The sequence below is a fragment of the Haemaphysalis longicornis genome, unplaced genomic scaffold (assembly GCF_048455015.1).
Source record: "Haemaphysalis longicornis isolate Haplotype H1 unplaced genomic scaffold, Haemaphysalis longicornis Haplotype H1 scaffold_1, whole genome shotgun sequence".
NCBI lineage: Eukaryota > Metazoa > Arthropoda > Arachnida > Ixodida > Ixodidae > Haemaphysalis > Haemaphysalis longicornis.
In genome coordinates, this window is record NW_027526203.1 from 353,763,270 (window position 1) to 353,787,752 (window position 24,483).

At 47.6% G+C, this 24,483-nt stretch overlaps 1 protein-coding gene across 4 annotated transcripts in view; it reads right to left on the reverse strand.

Moving 5' to 3' along the window:
• The window catches only part of Cadn (neural cadherin), a 297,368-nt gene that overhangs the window by 209,858 nt on the left and 63,027 nt on the right, over positions 1-24,483 (reverse strand). For all 4 annotated transcript variants that reach the window (XM_077686006.1, XM_077686008.1, XM_077686007.1 and 1 more), the window contains exons 8-15: positions 23,185-23,423; positions 21,213-21,338; positions 20,555-20,734; positions 19,073-19,231; positions 14,811-15,001; positions 11,308-11,497; positions 8,366-8,548; positions 3,640-3,826 (exon numbers count right to left, since the gene is read on the reverse strand). In XM_077686006.1, coding sequence (XP_077542132.1) covers positions 3,640-3,826; positions 8,366-8,548; positions 11,308-11,497; positions 14,811-15,001; positions 19,073-19,231; positions 20,555-20,734; positions 21,213-21,338; positions 23,185-23,423 — 1,455 coding nt within the window. The remainder of the gene's footprint in view (positions 1-3,639; positions 3,827-8,365; positions 8,549-11,307; positions 11,498-14,810; positions 15,002-19,072; positions 19,232-20,554; positions 20,735-21,212; positions 21,339-23,184; positions 23,424-24,483) is intronic.

The window sequence follows — 24,483 nt, forward strand, 5'->3', positions numbered from 1 at the left end:
CGGCATCCACGGCCGGTCAGCGTAGGCTTGCATCGCGGCAGATATCTGATCGCCGCTTTTAAAATAAGCCCTGACAACAATCCCTAGCACAATTTTTCACCACACTAACACCAACTTTCTCGCATGTGGTACTTCTTTTTACGATCAGATTGATTCGGAAGAGCAGCGACAAGCGGTTGCTACCGTGGCCTGCGCCAGTTCGAGCTGCTGAGTGTGACGAGCTGGCAGGCGCAGCCGGCGTGCGCGCGGACTGTTTCCGAAGGCAGAAAACGCTTCACGACTGCTTGCTTTATCCATTTCTTGCGAACAAACGCGCGAAATCTCCAAATTCAGCTCAGCGATCGTCGTAGTTGACCATAGAGCAAAAACAGTGGGCGAAGCAACGCCGACGACGCATCGCATGCGCACATCGGGTCATGCGTCTCAAATTCACGCTTACAACTAGTCGTGGCGACGGTTGTAACGATCAGTCGAATGCAAATCCCGTGTACCAATCGTACATGTGTCCAGAGCTTAATCCATGGCAAACGCACCGTCGATTTTAGGCAGAAATGACAGACACTACGAAAAATGTGTATGAAGAGCACTGAGTGAAATCAAAAGTATAGGCACACGCCCTAGAGGGGCTTTCAGCGGCTAAAGAGCCGACGGGCATAGCAACGTGTAATTGGCGGTGAGATGTTTGAGTGGCGCCCCCTGGCTCTGACGTCGGCTTAGGGACTCGCGCCGCTGTCGTCTGCTACACCTGCGCCGCTGCTATACACTCACACCACTGTCGTCCGCTTGTTAGGGGCAGCAGTGCCTGTGCTAGAGCCACACACTTTGATGTTCTAGTGCATTAAAAAGCGTATTTCCAGTAATTCAGCTATTTTGCCAGCTTCTGACACCTCTAAATAATTTCAAGCTGTATCCCACACAAGTTTGCAACATACGAGGAGCAAGAGACCAAATTTCTTCAGAGCATCGGTCAGATGACCGTGTGAAGCTCGTCCTTTCTAGCTTGTTTGCAAGGTTCACTGCTCAGAGCTCCTCGATAAGTATTCGAAATGCAGAGGCTTCCCTCCAGTATTTTTGAGGTGCTCTTATGATGACTCAACAGTCTAATGCTACGAACCAAGTAGCGGGCCCGGGTCTACACGGGCATCGCACAGCAGGAAATAAAATGGCTGTCTTCTATTTCTTTCATTGTAGTTGACTTGTATCGGATGAATAATTTTTCTATGCCCAACGCATTATTTTTCTGCAGCATCACGAACGCTTTATTAGGAGGCTTGGGGATGTTTGGGAGGCTCACAAAGTTTGTGTGGATATTTTCTTCAGGCTGCAAGACTTGCAGTACTTCTTCACAAATTGGCTTACCTTATGGCTGCATGCTAGAACGTGCATATTCACAGTGTGTGTTGTTTATTCAGATGCAAATGCAATGGGGAGCTTTGCGCTACACCCCGCGAAATGGCGCAGACAACGTTGTTCACAATACTCGAACGAGGCTTTTGTGACCCGAATTTCTATCGTAATCATCGTACGGTGTTGAAGGCTTGATATACTCGCTAACGAACGCAATGAATAATATACGTGCCGGTTTTCAGTATAACAAGAATGGAAACTGATGAATATGCCAAAGCAGCTCTTTATTGTTTTGCAACCCCTTCAGGCGTAAAGAACAAATCCTGGCCTACTCCGGGTGACGTTCTATGAATTAAAGAAAGTTATTCTTACTCTCTTGTACAGGACGGAGGAGCCCGCCCACTAACCAGCTGGATTTTACTGTGAAATAAAGTTTTTTTGCTCCTCCTCGTCCTCCTCCTCGAGTGCAGTTTTACTATAACACATATCTGAATATTGGGAAGATATCGCTGTAAGACACGTACAGTAATATCCCTCTATCCCTCCAAGTCTGAACAAACATAGTGCTACTGTATTTTTACCGTACATATTACTCATTTTGCTTAATAAGCCCCCATACTAGCACGCGCCTATACACGCAGTAGGTTATTCGGAACTCAACCTACATTTTTGTGCCCCATAGGGCATTGTCGGCATACTTTCATGCCATGAAAACGTAAAGTGACGTGATACAACACTTTCGAACGTTCGGCAAGGTTGCAAAAACTGTTTTACCTTACATACGGTTACCGGGAATCGTAATGCCTTCAGCCAAAGCCGACAGCCCATAACGCATGAAATTTGTTTTGGTCTGGCACTTTCGCTGTTGTCGGTTATAAGACTGTTTCCTTTGATCGAAAGATTGCTGAATACAGCAGCTGACGCCTAGCTTCGACTCTTCGCGCTCCGCAAAGGACCGGCTTCACCAAGAATGGGCGACACAGGCAATATTTCTTCCGTAGCGGTATCCAAAACTATACTTTAAATCACGCCCTGAGCTAGTGTATGCGATTTTAAGTCTTTTATTGCGATAAAAAGTTGCGCATACGCAAAATCTGGCGCAGACAAGCATCAAAGGTCAAACGAGCACAAAGAAACAGCAAAGGGAGCAAGCCCGATTGAAGCAGACGACAAATGCTAGAATCCCTAAGCCGACATCATGAAGCCGTGCTTCGCAGCACCGCCCGTGGTCGCGCTCACCGCCAACAGGAAAGCGCCTTGCGGCGCGAAGTGGTGGTGACCCCATCGGAAGGCGGCTTTCACAACCTACCTTGCGTTCACATGTTTCACTTGGCTTGCTTCTGCAGATTTGTTTCGACGAGGAGCAGGGGGATAACGGCAGGACAAGATGGCTGAAAGTGCGAGCTTTTCAACGTTATCAAGAAGGCCACCGTTGGCGGCAGAAAAGATGAAATACGTAGCCGCGAATTTCGCCGTTTTTTCGCGATTTCGGTCCGACTTTTCGACACGCGCGTTAACAAAAATATATATATATTTTTTTTGCGATTTCTAACTCATTTTTGGAAGAGATATTTTTGTATAGTATAGAACAGGAGTTGTAGAAGCCAAAACAAGACAAGCCATGACAGTTCTAAAGACAACGAGTTCAACCAATGCCTGGCCAATCCTGGCAATGCGAGCACAGAATCTGTGAGGGGTCTCGAAGCTTGGGACAGCATGGCAGGTGAAGCGATGCAGCTCGTGTTTGACTGTTACAGCAACGCATCGTACGATGCCTTTAGCGTCGATGAGTGAACAAAATAAAGGCGAATAATCTATTCATGTGACGATGCGATCCCTTATATGTCCCGTAAGCACTTCACTTGAATGTTTGCACATCTCGTATTTTTTACTTGATATCGTCGCAGTTTTGGTTGGCGGTGCGGCCGCCTTTTTTGTTTTTCGCACCTGACCTGAAAGTTCACCTACCCTGTATTTTTCACCCAATATCTTTGAAATTTAAGTGGGCGTTCTTCCGGAACTTTACGGTAGTCATACAGGCATCTGCAAAGGATATTGGAGAACAAGCCCCATGTTTGGCTTGCCACAAATTGGAATCCACAGGTGCTAACTCGCTAACCTGGCGACCCAGAAGGTTTCTTCCTTCCCAACAGAAGACCCACACGAGACGATATAGCCTAGGGGAACTCCAGGAACACCAACGCCTTCCACCACTCCTCCTGGCTCGCAGTCCTCTGAAAACGCAGCTCAAAACCTACCCCGAGGCATGCCAAAGGTTTAAGAGAGACCGACCTGAGTTGGGCCGGTTGTCCGTCATGTGGGGCCTGGCTGATGGGGCACCGTCCTCGGCTCGAACCAGGATGGCATAGGCCATCTTCTCCTCCCTGTCGAACTCCACCTTGGTGTAGATGTCTCCGGTCTCACGGTCGATAGTGAAGTACTTGTCCCCGTGGTCTCGGGATTCTATGGCATAATAAACCTAGAAGGGACAACGAAGCAACTAGTTAGGCATAGCCCCTAGTCCCTACAACTTAAGCTCAAAAACATGTACACAGCAGTGGAAACACCAGAGAGCAAGCCACAAATGTGAAAGCAAGCATGGCTCTCTTTAGACAATATTACTGTACCCACTTTAGCGCAAACTCAGCCGCACACAGATGAGTAAAACCTAAGAAACTAACTACGCTTCAAATGTGCATGTAATCACAGTTCTACACTGAACCACCCTCAATATTTTTGCGATAATCACCCTTCACAGTAACCTCCAAGCAAATACTCCGTCACCCTCCTCTCCTGAGAAATGAGATGTACATGGTAGTGCAAACAAGAATGGGCTAATTAGGGCAAGAAAATCGAAAATATAAACACCCCCTTCTACAATATTTCCAACGCTTAGCTTTGAAAACAAGCCAGAGCCAGTAGTATTGTGAAATGTTTGGTTTTCTTGCAAAATTTTCATGTTAGCTTTTGACTGATTGTTACGAAGTTTAGCGATCCAACTCTACACAGGTGATGAAGCGCACCTTAATGGAGGGCTCCGGATTAACTTTGACCAGCTGGGGATCTTAAACGTGCACCGAAATCTCAAACACACAGGCCTTTTTGCTTTTTGCCTCCATCACAAAAGCGGCCACCATGACCAGGAATCAATCCCGCGCCCTCAGGGTCAGCAGCACAACGCCTTAGCCACAGAGCCACAGCGGCGGGTTCATGTTACGCTGCATTCGGGTGGTCGCTGCGATTCTCTTGCTCAGAGCACTTGGGTGCATAGGCCACTCCCACTCCGAGCGAGAAACATTGCTCCCCAACTGAACGCGTACCAGATTTCGGAGCAGCAGGTAACCCTGGTGCCACGCCACGGCCATTACTACCTTCCACGGCAAAAGAAGGGGCCTCCTACTTGCGCCAATAGGGCGAAGCGCGCTGTGCCGCCATTTTCAAACAGGTGTAATCGCGTTGCAAGCGGCCGAGTGGGCCTCCGAGAGATGTTTAGGCTTACTGCAATGGCAGATATTTGATGGTCGCTTTCATAAAGCGTCCAAATTAAGATTTGTACTACCATTTTCAGCAACATTATCGGTTACTTTCGTGTATGTGGAACTTTATTTGCAGCTTAAAGGTCTTTTGGGAGAGCAGTAACAAGCGGTAGCTCGGGCTACCTGCACCACTTTTCGGCAGCCGCCATGTTGCCGCCGCCACCGCCGACGACTTGCAGGTGGCATCCACGGCTGCGTCAGTGCGTTATAGTGCGCGCATGCATTTTCGAGGGAAAAGCAAAAACACCACGCCCGACTAAACACTTCGACGACAAACAACTTGCTGGATCTTGGTGCCATGACAGCAAAGTTGCAGAAATCGTCCAGCTCGGCAGACTGCGGGCAATTGCGGCGGCAGCCGTTGTCACGCAACTGATCGCCTCCAGATCTCGGCCGAACCACCCGAACACACTTCAAGCTCTCAATTTAGGCAACCCGAACGAGGAGCCAGTTTTCCAGGCGCTCCAGAGCACTCTAAAGCAACCACCCAACTACAGCATTAGCTCTTAGCATCACATCTAGAATTACTGTTCATTCATTTATTCCCTTCTATAGCCCGAGGGCATTACAGAAAAAAGTGGTGTTTAATAAGAACAAAAAATGTGGAAACAATAAATTTAAAGCACTTGTCTATGTTGCATGTCAGCTGAAAAATCAAAGTGTCAAAAAGTAAGTGAAGGCAAGTGCCACCTATGAGGGATAATGCCCTAAAATTGTCTGGTACCGCAAAATGGGTCCTGCAAAATGTCGCTCCTGCAGTTACCGTATTTACTCACGTAATGAACCTACTCGCACAATAACCCCCCCCACCCCTATTCTTGAGAATTCACTTTTTGTGTTACCTAGCATAAAAATTGCACCACAAATAGAAAAGGTACTGTTCAATATTTTTGTCTCTCAGTGTGATTGCTGAAGCCGTCGACAATCGTAGTAGCCAAATATCACGCCACAGTACACGCATCAACACTAAAAACCTTTCTAAGAAAAAAAGAAAATCGGATGACTAGCTGGTGGCACGAACACGAATGCCGCAGCTACACTCAAAAATTGCGCGCCTGCGGAATGCCATCCGCTGAACACAAAAAGAGGCTTCTTGCGTTTACGCCATAGAAGTGCGGCGATGTGCGAACAAAGCAACAAACGCACTTCGCACTACTGGCACCACTCCGCACTCTGCATTTCTTCTCTGCTCAGTGACTAAAGGCACATTCCCACTGGCGATGCGCCTCGTCGCGCGACTAAAAGCGACGTCGCAAAGCGACGAGCCGGCCGTCGCTTTTCGGAGTTTTGCGACTGCGGAGCCGATCGCTCTCGGTCCGAATTCTCTCGTCGCGCGACGGCCCCGCAAAACCGGTAAGCCAATCATGGCCGCGGAGTAGGCTGACGTAGCCGGAAACGAAACGTTTCTTTACATCCGGTATGCAAACGCTGCGGGCGGGCGAGGACGAGCCGCCGCCGCCACCGCCGCTGGCTCGCTCGGCTGGCTCGGCCAGGCAGGCGGCCAGGCGCTTGGCCCGCAATCGCTGTACCCGCCGGGTCGGGCCGGCAAGCAACTTCCCCTGTGCATCGGTTCTTTGGTCAGTGGCTTCAGCGTGCGCGTGCACTAATCAACGAATAGCGTGGAACTCATCAGTGTGGAGAAGCGTGTATGGATTGTAAATGGAGCTAGGTGGACAGCGAGACGGTAGGTTGACTTGCAGCCTCTTCGTCTATCGGCAACTGGTAAAGACGCGTAGAGTTCGGAGGCGTCAGAACGTTGCGCATGTGAAAAGAAGTGACATTTGTGGGCCGTGATGCGGGTGTTGTGGCGTGAAAGCAAGCGTGTGCATTTCTTCGTGCAATAATATGTTAAAAAGAGCCTTCGTGAGTTTGTTATTTTCTGCTCCTCCCGCAACCCGCAAATGCTTTCGGCATTGCTCCAGGTTAGTAGCATGTGTTTTAGTTTGATTTCTACCTGCTTTTGTCGCGTATTCTTTGACTTCGAATGGTTGACGCACCAACGAGGTCGTATGTACAAGTCGGGAAGCAGCTGCGCTGAACGCAGTCGCATCATCGCTCATCGCAAGTGCGAACACCACCTCAACGCCTCATCGCGCGACGCGCGCCGTCGCGCGACGAGACAAATCGCCAGTGGGAATGTGCCTTAAGGCGTTGCACTGCTGAGCACGAGGTCGCGGGTTCGTTTCCCGGCCACAGCAGTCACTTTTCTGATGGAGGCGAAAAGCAAAAATGCCGTGTGTACGAGATTTAGGCGCACGTTAAAGATCCCCAGGTGGTCAAAATTAATCCGGAGCCCTCCACTACGGCACGCCTCATCGCCTGCGTTGCGTCGGCGCGTTAAACCCTACAATCAATCAATCAATTTCTTCTGTGCTTTTGCGCTAATCTGCGACCTCGCCATTTTCTTCACGTTCTTGCGCTCCAAACATTTTTTTTTTGTGCTCCTGGTGCACGGTGTATGACGGGTCGGTACGCAATCTACACAGCCGGTTATAAATTGAAGGTGGGGTAGCATGAGTTGAAGCCTCAAAAATGAACAGCTGGGCGGCACTTCAGTGTTGACTCAGCACGTGTTCGCTACTGGCGAAAACAAGAAGAGCTTAGGGTGACGAACAGGGATTACTATGCGTTTCGTGGGCCCAAAGAAAGGAAGTTTCCCGGTGTGGAAAAAGAAGTTTTGGACGACATAAGGAAGCTCCGAAGTGACGGCAAGGCCATGCCGTGTCCCATGAGTTGCTGCAGACTCGCATGCAGGACACAGCCAGAAGTCGCGGCTTTCCTGCTTCGGCTTTCAAAGCAAGCACTGGTTGGACGGCACGGTTCATGCGCCAACATGGGCTATGCCTCCAAAGGCATACGAAATCGCTCCAGCCGTTGCCAGCAGACGGTGATTGCGACGATTTTCATAGAGCGCAATTCCATCTGAGCTCATCGTCTGCAGCTTCGAAGAGACGGGAGTATTCAACGACCTTGACAGCATAGAAAATGATTCGCTGTGGGCCAACGATGACCGGAAAGCCGCAAGCAACTTCATTGAGGGAAGACCGCTCCGAGGGCGAGTAGGGGGACGAACCAACATGGCAGTAGTGGTGGAGTGCACTAGCTTAATAAAAGATGTTGTGAATAAAGAAGTAATTGGGTTACATAATTTCGTACGAGTTTTTACTGAAAAGGTAAAATTTTGATAGCCCTTCTCTTACCATCTTTATTATATAAAATTTTAACTTTGAAAAATCTGTTGCAACCTTTTTCCACATAATGAGCCCTCTACATAAATTCGCACCAATTTTTTAGAAAAAAAAAAAAATGGGGTTCATTACACGAGGAAATATGGTAGTTCTGCTCCTTTTCCACACAAGTTTTTTGGAAGAACAGAGAACAGAGGCACCCCCCCTTGCAGCACACAGAGAGGAGAAACCAGGCCTGATCAGCAGGAGCACACAGGAACAGCGAAGAGTGCAAGGGCAAAGTCGGCTGCCCACCTTGTTGTTGGGGTACGTGCCATCCTTGTCAGCAGCCTGGACTTGGGTCACTTTGGTGCCTGGGGGCAAGCCTTCCAGCACAGTTTCCTGCTCCCGCTCTATGAACAGCGGGATCTCATCATTGACATCCTCGAGGACTATGTAGACTGTCGCCTCGGAAGCCAGCTGCTGGATGCCATTGTTCTGGAGGGAAAAAAAAAAACCAAGAGGACTAATTCACACCAATATCTCGCTAACACATGCTACTACTGTCAATATCATTCAGCCGAGATATTACGGTTTAAATAAATTAGGTTAATTTAGACTGCTTCTTTTCAGGCCGTTACAAAAACAGAACAACCTAAAATGGTTCCAATGTCATTTTTAATTACTAAAACTCAAAACACCGCAACAGAGAAAGTAAGCCCAGGCGCAACTTATCTAAATTATTAGCACGCAGTTCCGGAAGACATCCGCAGGGTGCTGAGTAATGTGAAAATTTTCAGAAGCCATAACAAATATTAGTGCACCCATTTCATGCAGTTTGCAGTAACCTTGTGTCCTTTAGGTGGAAGAGAAAATGTTTCGGACATTTATAGCTGTGCCCTCTTATTTTTTTACAATTGGGCCTTGGTATACCCTCAACCAACAAGCAAGCTGTTAACTGTGTCCACCAACAAAGACATACACAATTCACCAGTCAGGAAACAAGAGCTCAAGTGCCATTCACTTTGGCTCATCTTTCTGCTTGGCAACAGAGGAATAGTTGTAAACTACAAGTTCTGAAATTATTTTAGTGCTATTATGCAAAAGAACAAATGCCTCAGTACATATATACTTTTCTTCTTTCCTGTACAGTGGAGTCTTGTCAAAGGAACTTTATGTGTAAAGCTCCCATTTAAATAAAAATAAAACGAGAGAAAAAAAAAGGAAAACAATGGCTATAAGCGGTGATTACACCGATGCACCGCTTTGAACAACATTTTGCTGTAAGGAGCAGCGCCCTAAGTCTTCTTTAGTATCCCAATTGTTCACCGGAATTTTGAACCGAGTAACATGCCTTTCTCACGCCAAAACCACGTCATCTCTAAATGACAGCTGCTGCTTTACACAATTCAGAGCAGAAAAGAAACAGCACCTGTGGGAGCTACAACCACTAAGCAAATATAAACAAACAAAAAAATATTTCTGGCAACTGCTACCGTGCAAATCACGGCGCAAAGCATACCGACCACTTATGTTCTTTCATATAAGTCACATCAAGCCACCAGTAATGGCCACCTTTTATCCCACATTCAGTTTTGAAAACACCAGTTTTTGAGCGCAATTTCTGCCGCATTTGTTCCCCTTTTGAAAACAGTGTTTCTCAGTCGCCATTTGGAAGTGTTTTGCCTCAAAAAGCGGTAACGCCCAAAGGGTGTACCGAATCTGCAGATTTTCGACGTGGCTTCGTCGAGGGCAATTGGGTGAAATTTAACTTCTTTTTTTCCACTGCACTGAGAGCAGTTGATTAAAGGCTGTTACAATCTCCAGTGGATCTGCTACAACAACTGTGCAGCCCTAAAAGACGCAACACTGCATACCTGGCAGAAGACATTTTATTTGACACACTGAACTGTGGCAGCAAAAGTCCCTTGCGCATCATAAGCTTGCTTATCCAGCTCCTGCTGGCAGTGTGGAACATTGAAAGCGCTTGCTATTTAATTTAGCTCCTCGCCCTTCATAATTTGCTGAAAGTGCACGCGTGCACTACCCTCTTTCATCTCCGAGCGTGTGCCATTGCAACTTTGGCAAACACCGCCGGCGCATGGGACCCCATCGCAGCAACCTTGCTGCCCATCCTGCTTCCCATTTCCTTTGCAACATCTCCGAGGGCACATTCATCCCTTTCTGCAGGAAACGGGATAGCCCTTTTTTGGCACGATCTAAGATCGGAAATACCAAAGGGGGAGATGTTCTTCTTTTCCACTTAGGAAAGACCTGACTCCGCTGCCCTCCCGCTCTGCCCTCTAGCACCCACAACTACAACCAAGCTTACAAATTCCAACAGGGGGTGTTCAAGATCTCAAAAACATCTAAATTTGGCACCAGAAAATCTTTTTCTGAAAGCCTTGCATGCAAACATGATGCTCCTTTGTTTGTGCTAATCGCGCACACATCTTCAAGATGCCCAGTGTGCGTGATGCCATTCAGTTTCCCTTCCTCTAGGCAAGTACATAACCTGGTGCTTGAAGGACGCTCGAAGGAGGTGTTATTTTTTTCTCTACGATGTTAACAGCAGCAGACACATGTGCATACCTCTCCCCACGGATTCTTTCACGGATTCTTTTGGACTAGATTGATTTGAATTTTATTCAGAGTTGTCATTCATGGCAATACTGCCTGTCACCCTGCAGTTGACTGCTTTTGAGCCCAACAATAATGCGCACACAAATTTGAAGGCTACTTCTAGCAAAAAAAAAAAAAAAAAGGTCACGTTAGAATCATGCAAATACAATATGTCGTCACTAAGTCATGCAACTAAGTTTAGTATTGGGGTGTAGTGGGTGAACGTCGCTTCACTGCAGCAGGTTGTTTGGCACGTCTTGTTCCACTGCGATGGTTTCATGCTTGGTTGGATGTGAAAGGACTCAACGAAGCGGCTGCCACCGTTGCCACCCTTCCTGCTTTTCCACTTGGCTCTGCACATGCTCGAGCGTTGCCTCAATGGAGCCACAGGCTCCTTACCTTCTGTGTGTGTTTCTGAAGCACATGATATAAGACAAGCCAGAGCAAGGAATTCGATGTGCCGCTTTTCTGGCCTCGCAACTCTTTCATGGTGGTGGGGTTTTCGCACAATAAGACATGTGATTCTCTTGCATTGAAAAAGTGCATCGCCTTATGAAGGCCTAAAGAAACAAAGATCCTACCAGGCACAAAACAGGGCATTGCCTCAATAAAAATTGCGCCAAAAACGTGCTTACCTCAACACGAACAGTAAGGTTGTACTGCTGGATGCGTTCATAGTCCAGAGGATAGTTAACCACCAGCTCTGCTACTGTGTCGCCATTTTCCACCTTTTGGTTCAAATAGAAAGTGTCCTTCTTGTTCGTCTGTTCCGTGCTTCCTTTCATCAGAGTGTAGAACACATCAGCGTTCTCTGGAATCCCAGACCTAAAAACAAAAAAGCCAAAGTAAATGATGAGCACCTTCCACTCTTTACTCACGTGTCCTACTACCATCCTTTCAACCGACATCTAAGAGACTAAGGTAGTATCTCAAAATTTCTCACACAGGAAGGAACCTGGTTACATGGTGTCCACCTTGAAACAAAACTTTACTTCACTTTATCACCTTAAAGGGACAGACAACCGATTTTTGTGGAGTGCATGTCCTGTAGCTCGTACAAAAGCCAGTGTTTTATATAGTGGGGTAATCACAGAAAATTTCGCAATAAATTTGTGGAAACATTTTAATTTGGCACTACACTTTATGAAGTCTGAAAAGCGACGCCATGTAATACGTATACAAACAGCTCAATCTATTCGAAAATGCGATTCAAATTTTGCAAAGAAGAATAGGCAAGGTTGCACTTTGTTGTTGTTTTAGCTGGGGACACGGAGCAAGAATATATCGGAGAGGAAACTCCCATTGCGGCCGGCGCGATAGAGCGACCAGATAATGTCACAATGATAACTACAGCGACCTACGGAGCTCCACAGCTGCAGCGGCGAACAATTTGACAGCGGCACCTGGTTGAATGTATTAAAAGCAATACTGTTGTTAGCAGCATTCACCACAAGGCGTGAATCGCTATGCGCTCGAGCTGCTGCACGACGTGGGGAGGGAACGCGCGTTTATCTTGGACGTAGCGCGCGCACGCGTCATTTTTGGCCGGTGCATTCAACTCGCTTCGAGCGCATCGCACGCAAGATAAGGCCGTTTATTTACAGGTTTTACATTTTTTTGTGTTTACAGATTTGTATTGTGGGCTTTGTGCTCGTGCAAGATTGCTTACGCATTAAAAGAAAATGCCCCCTTTAATTCGCTCATACCGGCCGGTTTAAATTTGACAGAAAATTAATCGTGAAGGCGGGCTTCTTCAGCCAACGTTAGCGCAGAAGAGCGCGCACACTCTCGGTTCGGCTGTGGAATGTTTCACCGGCCCGGCGAAATGCCGACGCGATGCCGCGGCCGGGTTGGACTGGGCGAGCGCGAACAGAACGTGCGCCGGCCGTGGCGATGACCGCGCACTTCCTTCACTTGCCGCCAGATGCCGGAAACTCGACGTTCGCCAAGTGCTTGTGATGTCATCAGGCTGCCCCAGGAAGCTGTTTCCCCTCCTATTTTATTCTTGCTCCGTGGCTGGGGACTGGACAAGTTTTTAAATACAGTGTAGACCATTTATAACTTAACCGCTTATAGTGCGGGACGGGATACAATGCAGGTTTTTCTGGGCACCGGTCCCCTCCCATAAAACTCAATGCATAAGCATACTGCTTAACACGCGGTTGCCCGGAGCACAATACTGTTTGTAGTGCATTTTTTTTTTCCAGCTTACCTGGGGCATTGTTTTAGGGTAGCGAAAAAGTAAAAAAAAAAGACGGAAGCGGCCATCTGAGGCACAGCACTCCCAGCTCTACCATCGACACACAAAGGAAACAAATAGGCACCTTTTAGTTTGCATGTTCCGTTTGTAAATACGTGATAACCACAACGATTGATTGATTGTAGGGCACCCCAATGCAATGCAGGCGATGAGGCGCACCGTAGTGGAGAGCTCCGGATTAATCTTGACCACCTGGGGATCTTTTATTGTGTGCCGAAATCTGGTACACACGGCCGTTTTTGCTTTTCGCCTCCATCAGAAAAGCAGCCGCCGTGGCCGGGAATCGAACACGTGACCTCGCGCTCATCAGCGCAACCTCTTAGCCACTGAGCCACCGCGGCGGGTGATTAACACAACTGCCCCTGCTTGAGGGCAGCAGGCGAGAGCAGTATGGAGGGGCATTAGGTTGAGGCACCGCTGAAGATAGCGAGGTGTAATGCAGAGGTGTAATATTTGGTATACGTTGTCATGAAGGGGTACTCTAGCGAGTGCACAATCGAAATGGCGACCTCCAGAAGCCTATTCAGGGCCCCTTAAAGTGATGACCTTTCATTTGGGATAGAGAGCATATACTCCACAAAAATCGGTCGTCTGTCCCTTTAACTCTTTCGGGACCGCCGGAAAAAGTGATGAAAAAGGGAGGTCTCAGTACAAATTTTTTATTACATAAAGCAACGGCACCATCCTGCCTTAGCATATACCAAAATGCAGCTTATTATATGTTATTTGACATACAATAACAAGTTTTACTTCAACACTGATGATAGAAGCATGAAAAAATCTGAAAGTAAGAACTTCGTAAAAAAAACTACAGAAAAAGATAGAAAAAAGCGTAAAAATAAAAATATTAAAAAAGAATAACATTGTTTCAGGATATACAAAATGTAACACAATGCTTTGTTTCTTCATCGCGAAAGTTTGATGCGGCTAGGTGTAACTGGTTTTTTGTTTTGTGTGTGATCTCTTTGGCAATAGGGCCATGGCTACGTCGTCGCCCAGGTACACGCCGGGCTCTCATCTCGGCGAAAACTAGATCCGTTTCTGCGCTGGTGGCAGGAGATCACCACCATAGGTAGTTAACACCCTAGCAAACAAATATAAACCAGCCAGAACATATTTTGAGCGCACATACCTACTCCAGAGCCAATTGAAACCGAAACCAACACCCACCTTTGAGCGCGATTTGATGTTCCAGGCTGATCGACGCCCAAATCCTCACTCGAGCTCAAATCCGATCTCTAAAGCCGCATTCCGACTCTTCACTGCCACTGTCATCGTTAAAATCAACAGTAGAAGGCAAAGATATGCGAGACGAGACAAGGCGGATTTGTTTTCGCGCTCGCGCGAGTATGACTCCATGTTTGTTTATATTCGAAACCACTGCACGTCAGAATAAAATATCTGATGCATTGCCGCCTGGCGATAAAAAAGGAAACTTCACAAAAGAGAAAACTCCAGTTTTCAAACTATCTCCTAGATGTCGCTAGGTGTTCCATCGAGCGAAAATTTGTATTCTGCAGGCTTGCAAAACCATCGATCATATGTGATCGATGGCCTATGGAGCGGTCCCGAAAGAGTTAAAGACCGTACTGCACAAGGGGTGGCTAACACAAACACTGCAGAGAACAGGTCTTCATATAGAAAAGTGAGCTGTGCTGCTCTGCTAAAAACACAAACCCAGAAAGGCATTTCAAACAGCAGCTTTGAAACTTGATGCTGCTCCCCTGTGTGTAAGCACCACTGCTGAAAAAACTTCTGAAAAAATTGGCTGGGTCCATCGCACTCTACACTTGGAAGTTACACAAATCTTCCAAGTGTAGAGTGAGATAGACACCCTTCCCCAAAGGCCACTTCCCCACACATCCAAGCACTGCCCACCTGGCCTTGATGGAGATCACCCGGCTGCCCACTTCCAGGTTCTCCTTGATGAATATGGGGCCGTACACGGGCTGGTCCCAGATGGGTGGGTTGTTGGCCCTGTCCACCACATCAATGATGACTTCCACCGTTGCCTGGTGCTGGGGCACCCCCTTGTCCAGGGCTATGGCTCGCAGCTGGTACTGGTCACGCTGCAGCGCACAAGGAACACAAGAACCATGCCTTGGAACCAGTGCCCTGCTCAATGGGGATGGCGAGGCATCGAAGACATCTGGAGGCAAGGCTAAGCGAGAAAACTTCTTCCTCTTAGCAAGGGTAATAAATTCTGCTAGCTAGGCCATAAACCACACTTAGCCCTTTGTTTCATTCTACAGTGCCTACACTAGGTTAAAGTGCAGTAGCATGCCACTACACTGTTTGGTTCCATATATATGCTTTCCTTTTTCGAATATGTTTCCTGTTCATACATCTCATGCACGTCAAGATGCGTGCCTAGTACATTCAATATTGCCAATGCAAAAGCTGCGGAACGTCAACCTGGAATGAAAGTGGTAGATTGCGTGCAAGGATTTAGTAATAGGTTTAGCAATAAAATTATACAGAGTTCGTACAGGGTTCAGATACAAGAATTCAAGGATAGTCAAGGACTTTCAAAGCTCTATTAAGGCATTTTCAAGGGTGCAGGGGAGCATGTGTACGAACTTTTTACTACTGCTCTGCTCACAAGTCAAGTGTTTGCTTCTTTAAGTTTCAAAAAATGACTGAGGAAAATCTCTGGAACAACTCCATCCTTTCGAAGTGGACAAGTTTAGCACTACCCGCAATAACACTGAGGGAGCTTCACGAAAGCCATGTCATTATGAACTTTTTCGAGCTCCACAAATGCTCTTAATCCACAGTATTGTATAGCCAGGAACTTGTGTTGAATTCCAATGGCAGATCCAAAGCGCTTTCGGGCCAACTTTCTTGCTCCGTCGGGAGCAGATAAGTTTCAATGGTAGATCCGGAGCAACCAAATCCTGTTCCAGTGGCAGATCGAGAGCACAGCAGCCGATCTCGCTCCATGGAGCAAAAAAATTTGCTCCCCCGGAATCGGCAGAGTCGGCCGGAATTCGCGAGGGGCCTTGCCATCTCTCGTGACGTAGCCATCACCTGCTTCTGCTCTACTCCCTTTTGCGAATCAACATGGCACCCACTTCACAAATATGCGCAACGGCCACAGTTACAACAAAAAAAATAGGTGCTACCCACCGTATCGGGTTCATGCTTGCTACTTAACGAAAGCAAGTGTGACTGCTGAAACGCGGAATCAAGTGGCGAGGAGCCCAGCTCAAATGAAGACTGGGTGGACATGGCCAATAAACGCACCTTCGGCATTTCTTTTGTTCACCTGCCTGCGAAAAGGCCGACGAAACTTTCGTCACCTGCGTCGTTCGATGCCATTGAGGCTACTAAAGTCCCTTCAATGGCAAAAAAAAAAAAGCCCATGAAGTGACTTTAGTTGAGACCCCACAAGAAGAAAATGTTTGCAGGGAAGCAGACGTTTTTGGAAGGGCCGGCGTACATGCTGCCAGGAAATTTCTGTTCCCTTCGTGCTTCTGCATTTGTTCCAGCGGGAGCGCGTGCATTCCAAAGGCAGTTTTGGAGCACCTGCTCTTCGAGGGAGCAGGCGTGCATTGCCGCGGAGCTCGGCAACCGCTCACGGTCTGCCATTGGAATTCAGCACTAAATTAACACCTACGAAGAACTTCAAATACAGTGTAGACCATTTATAATGTAACTGCGTATACTGCGGGACCGGATATAACGTGGGTTTCTGTGGCCACCGGGTTGCCTCCCATAGAATTCAATGCATAAGCATACTGCTTAAAATGTGGTCGGCCAAAGCGTAATACCGTTTAAGTGCAGTTTTTCGGCGGGTCTGTTGATCAACCGGTGCAGCTGGGGCATCGTTTTAGGGTAGCAAAAGAAAAAAAGGATAAAATCGGCCATCTGACGCAGCACGCACCCCTTGCTCTCCTCTAATTTCGACACACAAGAAAAAAAACAGACACCCTTTAGTTCAGCCGCCCCATTCCATAGGGGCGATTTCCCGTGCAAGCCGGGTGAACTTCCCAAGCGTTGTAGTCCCACACAAGGGCCGAGCGCCAGGCCGGGGAGTCGCTTGTACCTATTTTACCGGTAGGTGCCCGGCGCCACCAAGGAACACGAATTCACATGGTGCCTTCCACAGCCACGATGGACGCTCAACTCGCAACCGCCTGTGGCAGGACAAGCCGCCAGACTCTTTCACCCCCGGCAATGGCGCAACGCGGCATGATGGCCGGGGGCCCCGCCAGATGGACAAGGGTCAGGGGCCCCGCGATAGGGTAAAGGCAGCTTTCCAGACGTGAAATCCCCTTTCGAGGGTCCGCACTCGACCAGGGACGCCTGTACCCATTAAAGAAACCGGTGGGTGTCCGGCGGTACCAGGATTCGAACCCCGGACCTCCCGCATACGAGGCGAGTGCTGTACCTTTGAGCCATGCTGCGGTTCTGAAAACAGACACCCTTTTAACCACAACTGGCCTTGCTTGACGCACCTTGGAAGATAGCGAGCCCCCTCCCCGTGCGCGCGCGGCAATCGCATGGCCTGTATTCGCACACAATTCAAGCACGTCGGCGTTGCGCACGTTTTTTCCACGCTCGTGTCGACCATTCAGCGCTTGCGGGGGCTGCTTTGCGTGGCAGTGGGAGAAGCCTGACGACTTTCACCAATGGGGACACACGCACCTAATGGCGGGACATTTGAAGCGCTCCGAACAGTCGGCTGGCCGCGCCAGAGATGTTTAGCCTTACCTCAGCTGTATTTTTCTAAAGGGCGCTTTCACAAGCAACATGGATGGCATTTGATATACCACTTTTCACGCAGATTATCAGCTCTTTTCTTGCATGAGCATTTTCACTTGCGCCTCGTGCAGTATTTCAGCGAGTGGTTAGAAGCTGTCGCTAGAGCTGCCTGCACCACTTCACGGCCAGTGCTGACGCCATGTTACTGCCTCTTACCGTGCCGCACACACCATGCCAGTTGTATCTGTGCCTGCGTTGCCGCGCCTGAGGCGCGTGGTGCACGTTTTCACGAAAATAAATCGCACCGCGCGGTTCACGCTTTTGAACGTTGTGCAGATAAGCCACTGCCCTTCCCCTTTCCAGACCCGCAGATAGCGAGAAACGCGAAGCCGAAGATTTTCACCACCAATACGTTGCGCTGATAAGCAGCCGCCCTCGGCATCGTGAACACAAGATGGGGTAAAAAAAAATCCCCCTGGCGTTCTTATCACATTGCCCCGCGGCACCTGTTCATAGACGCTAAAAACGCAGCCATGGTCCTTCCAAACACAAACACAATGGAAGTTAAAGCCGTGCTCACCGTTTGCAAGACCGCGCTTGCAATGTGTGATGTGGAAAAAAAAACTACAAAATAAAGACCGCCTTTGTTTTTAAGTGCTGTGCGTTTGAGTGATGATAAATATAGGATGACTTGAGAGGTAGGTTGCGATGTGGTTGGATTCGCGCATGTTTTGGTTGTAGTGTGGTACCGCTTATAGTGCGGATTTTTGTGGCTAAATTTTTCGTTCATCAACAGCGAAGGGGGGGGGGGGGGGGGGGGAGAGACGACTCTACTGACTTGCCCATAATCACACCCGCCAAAATAAATTAAAAGCATGTTTTTGATGGGGAGTGTGAAGAGCCTCACTGATAAGCCATGAAAAGCAGGTCACACAACCGGCCACAACCGGGACTCTTTTTTGTTGCCAAAGGAATTCAAGGGTTTTCAAGGAGAAGCAAAAAATTCCTGGCTTTCAAGGCCCTTGAAAACTGAATTCTCAATTTCAAGAGTTTGCAAGGTCTTCAAGGACCTGTACAAACCCTGTTGATAATACATTAAGTAATAAATTTCGTAATAAGCACACCGTCTAAGATGCACAATTACAGAGAGCACAAAAAGAAAAACTTACCACTCCTAGCATTGTTTCCAATTAACAACAATCTGAATTTATGGTTCAGGCAAAAATTACTCATGTTCACAGGGCTAGATTACAATAATTATCAGCTACATAAGAAATTCTCATGAAGAGCATGAACAAACAGAAGTTTCTCGTCTGAATTCACTGTTCTCCGAGACCATTTTGTCCCGTGCACCTAATCGCAACAGTGACTCCCTAAAGCCACAGATGACAAAGATGATGCAGCAGACAAGAACAGAGGTTGTTGATACTAACATCAAGGGCCTTCTGCAAACTGATCCAGCCAGAATCAGGATTGATGCTGAAGTACGCCAGGTGATCAGGGTCATACGGTGCGGTCAAGTTGTACACAATGGCACCGTTGTTGTCTGCGTCCTCATCAGAAGCCGACACTCGCAGGATGTGAATGCCGACCTGCAAGAGAGAGACAGGGGCACACCTCACACTCTTCCCCAAGCACCTTACTAATCCTTGCAGCACTAAGAAATTAATGTCAAGGAGTAAGTGTGAATACACAAGGAGCTGTGAGTACAATTCACAAAGGAAGTAGCCTTTTATATGGACGCAAATGTACCATTCAGGGTTAACAACCAAATGCTATGTATTTACCGTAAAGTTCCGAAAGAACGCTCACAAAAACTAGAGATATCAAGTGAAAAATACAGAATGGGGGAACTTTTGGGTCAGGGGCGAGAAAGTACAAAAAAGCGGCCGCACCACTAACCAGAACTCCAGAGATATCAAGTAAAAAATATCGGATCAAGTGCAGAAAGGGCAAATAAGTGAACGTATTGACACATGAATAGATGGTTCGCATTTATTGTTCCCTCAGCGTCGCTAAAGTCATCACGTGATGCATCACTGTAGCAGTCGAACACCAACTGCAGCGGTACCCCGAGAGATACGAGAAAGAGTGTAGCTTCTGTGGGCAATTGGGCACGCTCCGGCACGTCATCGGAGAGTGCGAGTTCACCGAGACCATCCGCCTACCCCTTACCCAACCCTCCACCACCCTTCCCACACCCCTTAACGAGCGATGGGAGACCTTGCTAACCAGCCCCGCCTTGGAAGACCAGCTCGTCCTGATCTCCAGGGGCCAGGCAGCCGAGGAAGCATATGGGTCCCGTGAAGAGGGAACCACCCCATCTGGTACGTAGTCGCCGCAATTTTGTGTGGCTAAATAAAGATTGTTCTCTCTCCGTCCCTCTCGTTCCCCCAGCTCTCCCGAGTTTCGGATCCGCTTGCCGGTTTTGTGCTCGCAGAGGCCAGGGCCTGGCCGAACTTGCCGTCTTCAGAACAATCAAGGCTTGCCGAGATGCCACACCACTTAAACGACGCCCTGACAGTATCTCCCCACTCTTCTATTTCTCCCATCTACAACCCCCTCCTGCTCTTGCCAGTCAAGAGGGATGGGTTGTGCCTGTTTTGTTCAAAATCGAAACATCTGCGGTGTTCACGGCTGCGGGACATTTTCACGGAGGAAGCTCACCGGGCTTTCGAAGGCATTGAAGGTAACGCGATTTTAGGGGGGTGGGCGATCTTTGGTGTCTTTTAGCAAATTGACTATTTCACCCCTAAAGGGGAGTGGGCGATGTTTCAGAACTTTACAGTACATACAAAAATGCAAAACATTTCAGCAACCTGTTTCTAGACTAAATGAATGTTAAGAGAAATAAAAAAGGCATAAAAAAAGACAAGCCACAGTCAAGTCGTCTTACAAAACAAACCGACACCCACCTGCGTGTCCTGCTTGACGTTTTCTCTGTACTCCTGCCTGTCGAACAGAGGCGGGTTGTCGTTGATATCAGTTATTTCGACTTTGAAGGAGCAGACACCTTCCAATGGTGGACTACCACGATCGGTAGCCTTTACTGTGACACTAACAAAGCGGCCATCGTCCCCTTCACGATCAAATACCTGCATCCAGAAATCATTCAATCATGGTTAGCAAGCTAAAACAACAACACAATATTCTAACCATTCTTTCTCGAGGTCAAGCTACAGGTTGGGGACACGTGGCTTTCCACACCAAAGTAAGCTTGTAAGTTTACGAGCACCATAAATTTACAAGTTTGGTGTGGTCGTAAGTTTACGACCACACCAAAGTAAGTTTAGCGGTCCCACCAGGCACTGTATACAAGAGCTCCTCACCTCAGTTTGTGAGCGCGCATATGATATAGAGGAGAAAAGTGCTGTAGTAGATATGTACTCCCATTAAGTAGAAATAACCTTGTGCCCACACATGTGCCAATTTTTTTGTCCTCATCGAGGCATATCAATTTGATTAATTCTTTCATTTTGCTTAAACTAGGCCAACATTTTCCCTTTCATACAGCACAGTTGTGAACAGGATTATGCAGTGCTAAGACAGCATACAGCTGAGATATGTCCGTACCTTGTTTGTCCGGATCTCTCCAGTAAGTTCATCGACACTGAACTTCGTGCCCTTCTGATTGGGCTGCTGGACAATGGAGTAGCGCACTTGGCCATTGTGACCTTTGTCAAGGTCCCGTGCTTTCACCTGAAGAGGAAAGCAAAGCATGCAAAGCACTTGGATAAGTGAGAAACGTTCCCTTCACGAGTACTGGGGAGGATGACCAATGTCAAAGCTCCAGAATACATCTCTGTAACTTGCTGGATCCCACTGCTGGCTGGCTGGTGGCTGCCTTGTTACCTTTAGGGTCTTGCGTTGCTCATTCAGCTTTGAACAGTACTTTCCTAGAAGTTCTCGTATCCAACAGAACTGTCAAGCTGTGTTTCAAACTAAACATCCCCCATATCGCAAGCTCTTGTGTGTAATGCAAGTAGCCAGTTCTGCCTACGCTTTGAATTTGCACAGTTAGGTTTCATTCAGGACCACACTACCAGCAAAAGTGCCTACCAACTGCCAACACTTGCACACTGGGAAGGGCCACTAGTGAAGGTGTAGCTAACAGGCAGAAAAGAACTGCCTTGTTCCTGTATTGGGTCATAATCACTGATAATCATTGGTGCGAGTAATAACGCGCATCAGCCAGGTCATCTTTCTAAGTACACCAAAGTTGAGCACCATACATCAAGTTATCCACTTTCAGCATGGAATTGAACGTGCGCCGAAATGTCGTACACACGGGCGTTTTTGCTTTTCGGGCTCAAACCCGAAAAGTCAGGCGCGCTCGCGTGCTTATCGTGAAATAATACTTGCCACATTAGTGAAGCTTATAAACACCCAAATTGGGTGATCAAGCTTTGTTAGCACGTACAAATATTTTCCGAGCTTGCACATAAGGCTGCAGATGGAAGCATTTTTTTTCTAATTTTTACATTATAATTGGCTCGGTAGCATATGCGACATGATGATTTTTTTATATTTGGAATGTAATGACTTGACTGCAATAACCATGTATGCCTCTGATTGGAACCCTACATAGGATTTAATTACAGAGTTGACGCGGCGAACTTCCACTTAGTGCCACGTCAGTTGTGGCTCTGCATCAGGCTACACTGAAAATGTACAGTTAGAATAATCTACCTCAACGAATTGCGCAGCAAAATGTATCACTCAACATTTCAGATACTGGAGTCCTCAAGAATGCCCTTCGCAAGGTACGTGATGCTTGCTGAGGGCGCAGACTGAGCATATGTTCTGAGGCACAGCTGTAATCGATAACGTTTTTGTTTCTGTGCTTCTCCCCACTTCGTATGATTTACCCATCAAAATAAGCGCGACATATGGGGCCTATGGAGGGAACCTGAACTGTTGAGAGTGAATGACTGAATCGTGGGTGCCACTCTGGAGACTTCTCATGCTTCCGTACATCAAAGCGCTTCCACGAACGTTCTGCTCCATTTCACGACGACCGACATACATTAAATTATTACTTTTCTTCGTGCCTAACCCATTTTGCTAACGACGCACTTCGAGCAGATAATGGGAGTCTACCTCGAAACCAAAACTGGAAAAGGCCAGTCTTGGCGAGTGCGGCGCGGGCGCCATCTGGCTAAAGTGGCCTAACTGCTCACTGTAGATGGTCTATATCTTTGCAAAGAGCGTACAGGGTTGTGGTAGAGGCCCAAGAAATAGAAATAGAAGTTACAATAGCTCACTTCATCTATTAGGTGAACAACTGCAGAATAGCCCATGTAAAGAAAAGTCCAAACAAAGCCATAGCACACAACTTGAGGACAACTTGCACGCTTAGGAGCCATGTTTAACGAAAAGCACAAAAGATTTATGCAGACAGATCTCGCACAGCCAAACTTGAACAAAGAAGCAAGGACCGCCCTTCAACTGATTGAGGCAAGCCACGCTCGAGTACCTTAGGTACTGCCACACTGAAACTTCGTTGCCCGAAAGATCAGCAGCAGCAAAATGTTCAAGAACGCACCTTGATGACTGAGGTGCCGCTCTGTGCACCCTCTTCAACCTTGGGAGTGTAGGTCTGGCATTCATCAAAAACAGGCTTGTTGTCATTGACATCTGTTATGAACACTACCACTAGGGCTGTGCTTGTGTGGGGAGTCAGAGCCCCATTTCGACAGCAGGCACCATCATCCCGTGCTGTCACATTCAACTCGTATTTGTCCTTGTCCAGGTGAATAGGGCCATTGATGAGGCGAATCACACCTACAAAAAAAAAAGAAAAGAACAAGAGCACCCAAGTCACCCACCGTCTGGTTAACTTTTTCACGACCGCGCCATAGGCCCCCATTCGCAAGAGAACAATGATTTTCAAACCCCCCGCAAAAACAAAAAATGGCGCTATTCGGACACGCTATCTGGCATAATCATTGGAAACCCGTTTTTCTGTTTTGTTACCGTTTGTTTACATTTCGCGTGGGTAGATGGCGTCGCGAGTGAAATTTGAACCCCAGGTAGCAGCGAGTTGGGCAAAAATGGCGTCCTGTTTCACTGCACGCTCTGCAAGGGCAGACAGCGGTTTCAGGGACTTCGGCCACTGCTGCTGATGATTTTTTTACCCCAGCAGTGATGACTCCAGCAACGGTGTGGATTCTTAAGATTTTAGTTCCGATGGAGACTCCCATTCAACAGCCTCAGACTTCGACAGGTGCTGCCAGGGAAGGTTCATTTTCGACTTCGCGCTATATTTATAAACAAAACGTGCCTAATATCTGACAACTGCGGTATTGCTTCCATGTGTGGGCCCTGGACAATGTGCGGCGGGGATATTTTGCCAAATGCGCCATGCCGTATCGCGTTACCTCCTTCAAGATGGCCTGGCTCAGATTAGCGCTGCGGAGCGACGCGCGCTGCTTCTCAAGAGTGCTGGATTTTTTTTTTCTAGCTTTTTACCACTGAAGCGATAATGATTTTGTGCCAGAACAAAACCAGGTATGCTTGGATGCATATTTTTGAGAGACCGACTTACTCTCGTGTGGCTTGGCGGAGCGGCACAGCTGTCAGGGCCGTTAGGATGGTGGGCCCACAAAAATTCAGAACTTGGTGTACAGCGTTGATGTATATATTGCATCACCGCTTAAGGACGTAGAAACATTTCGTATATCTTATAATTCCTCAAATAATTTTTAGGCTCAGTAAAATCGCCTATTTGTGTTTTGTGTGTTCTTTTGCGCATTTTTTTTCTTTCGTTGACCAATAACAGTCAAAAAGTACATACACCTTTAACAAAACTGCTGGTATGAGTTTGAAGGAGAAATCTATAAGC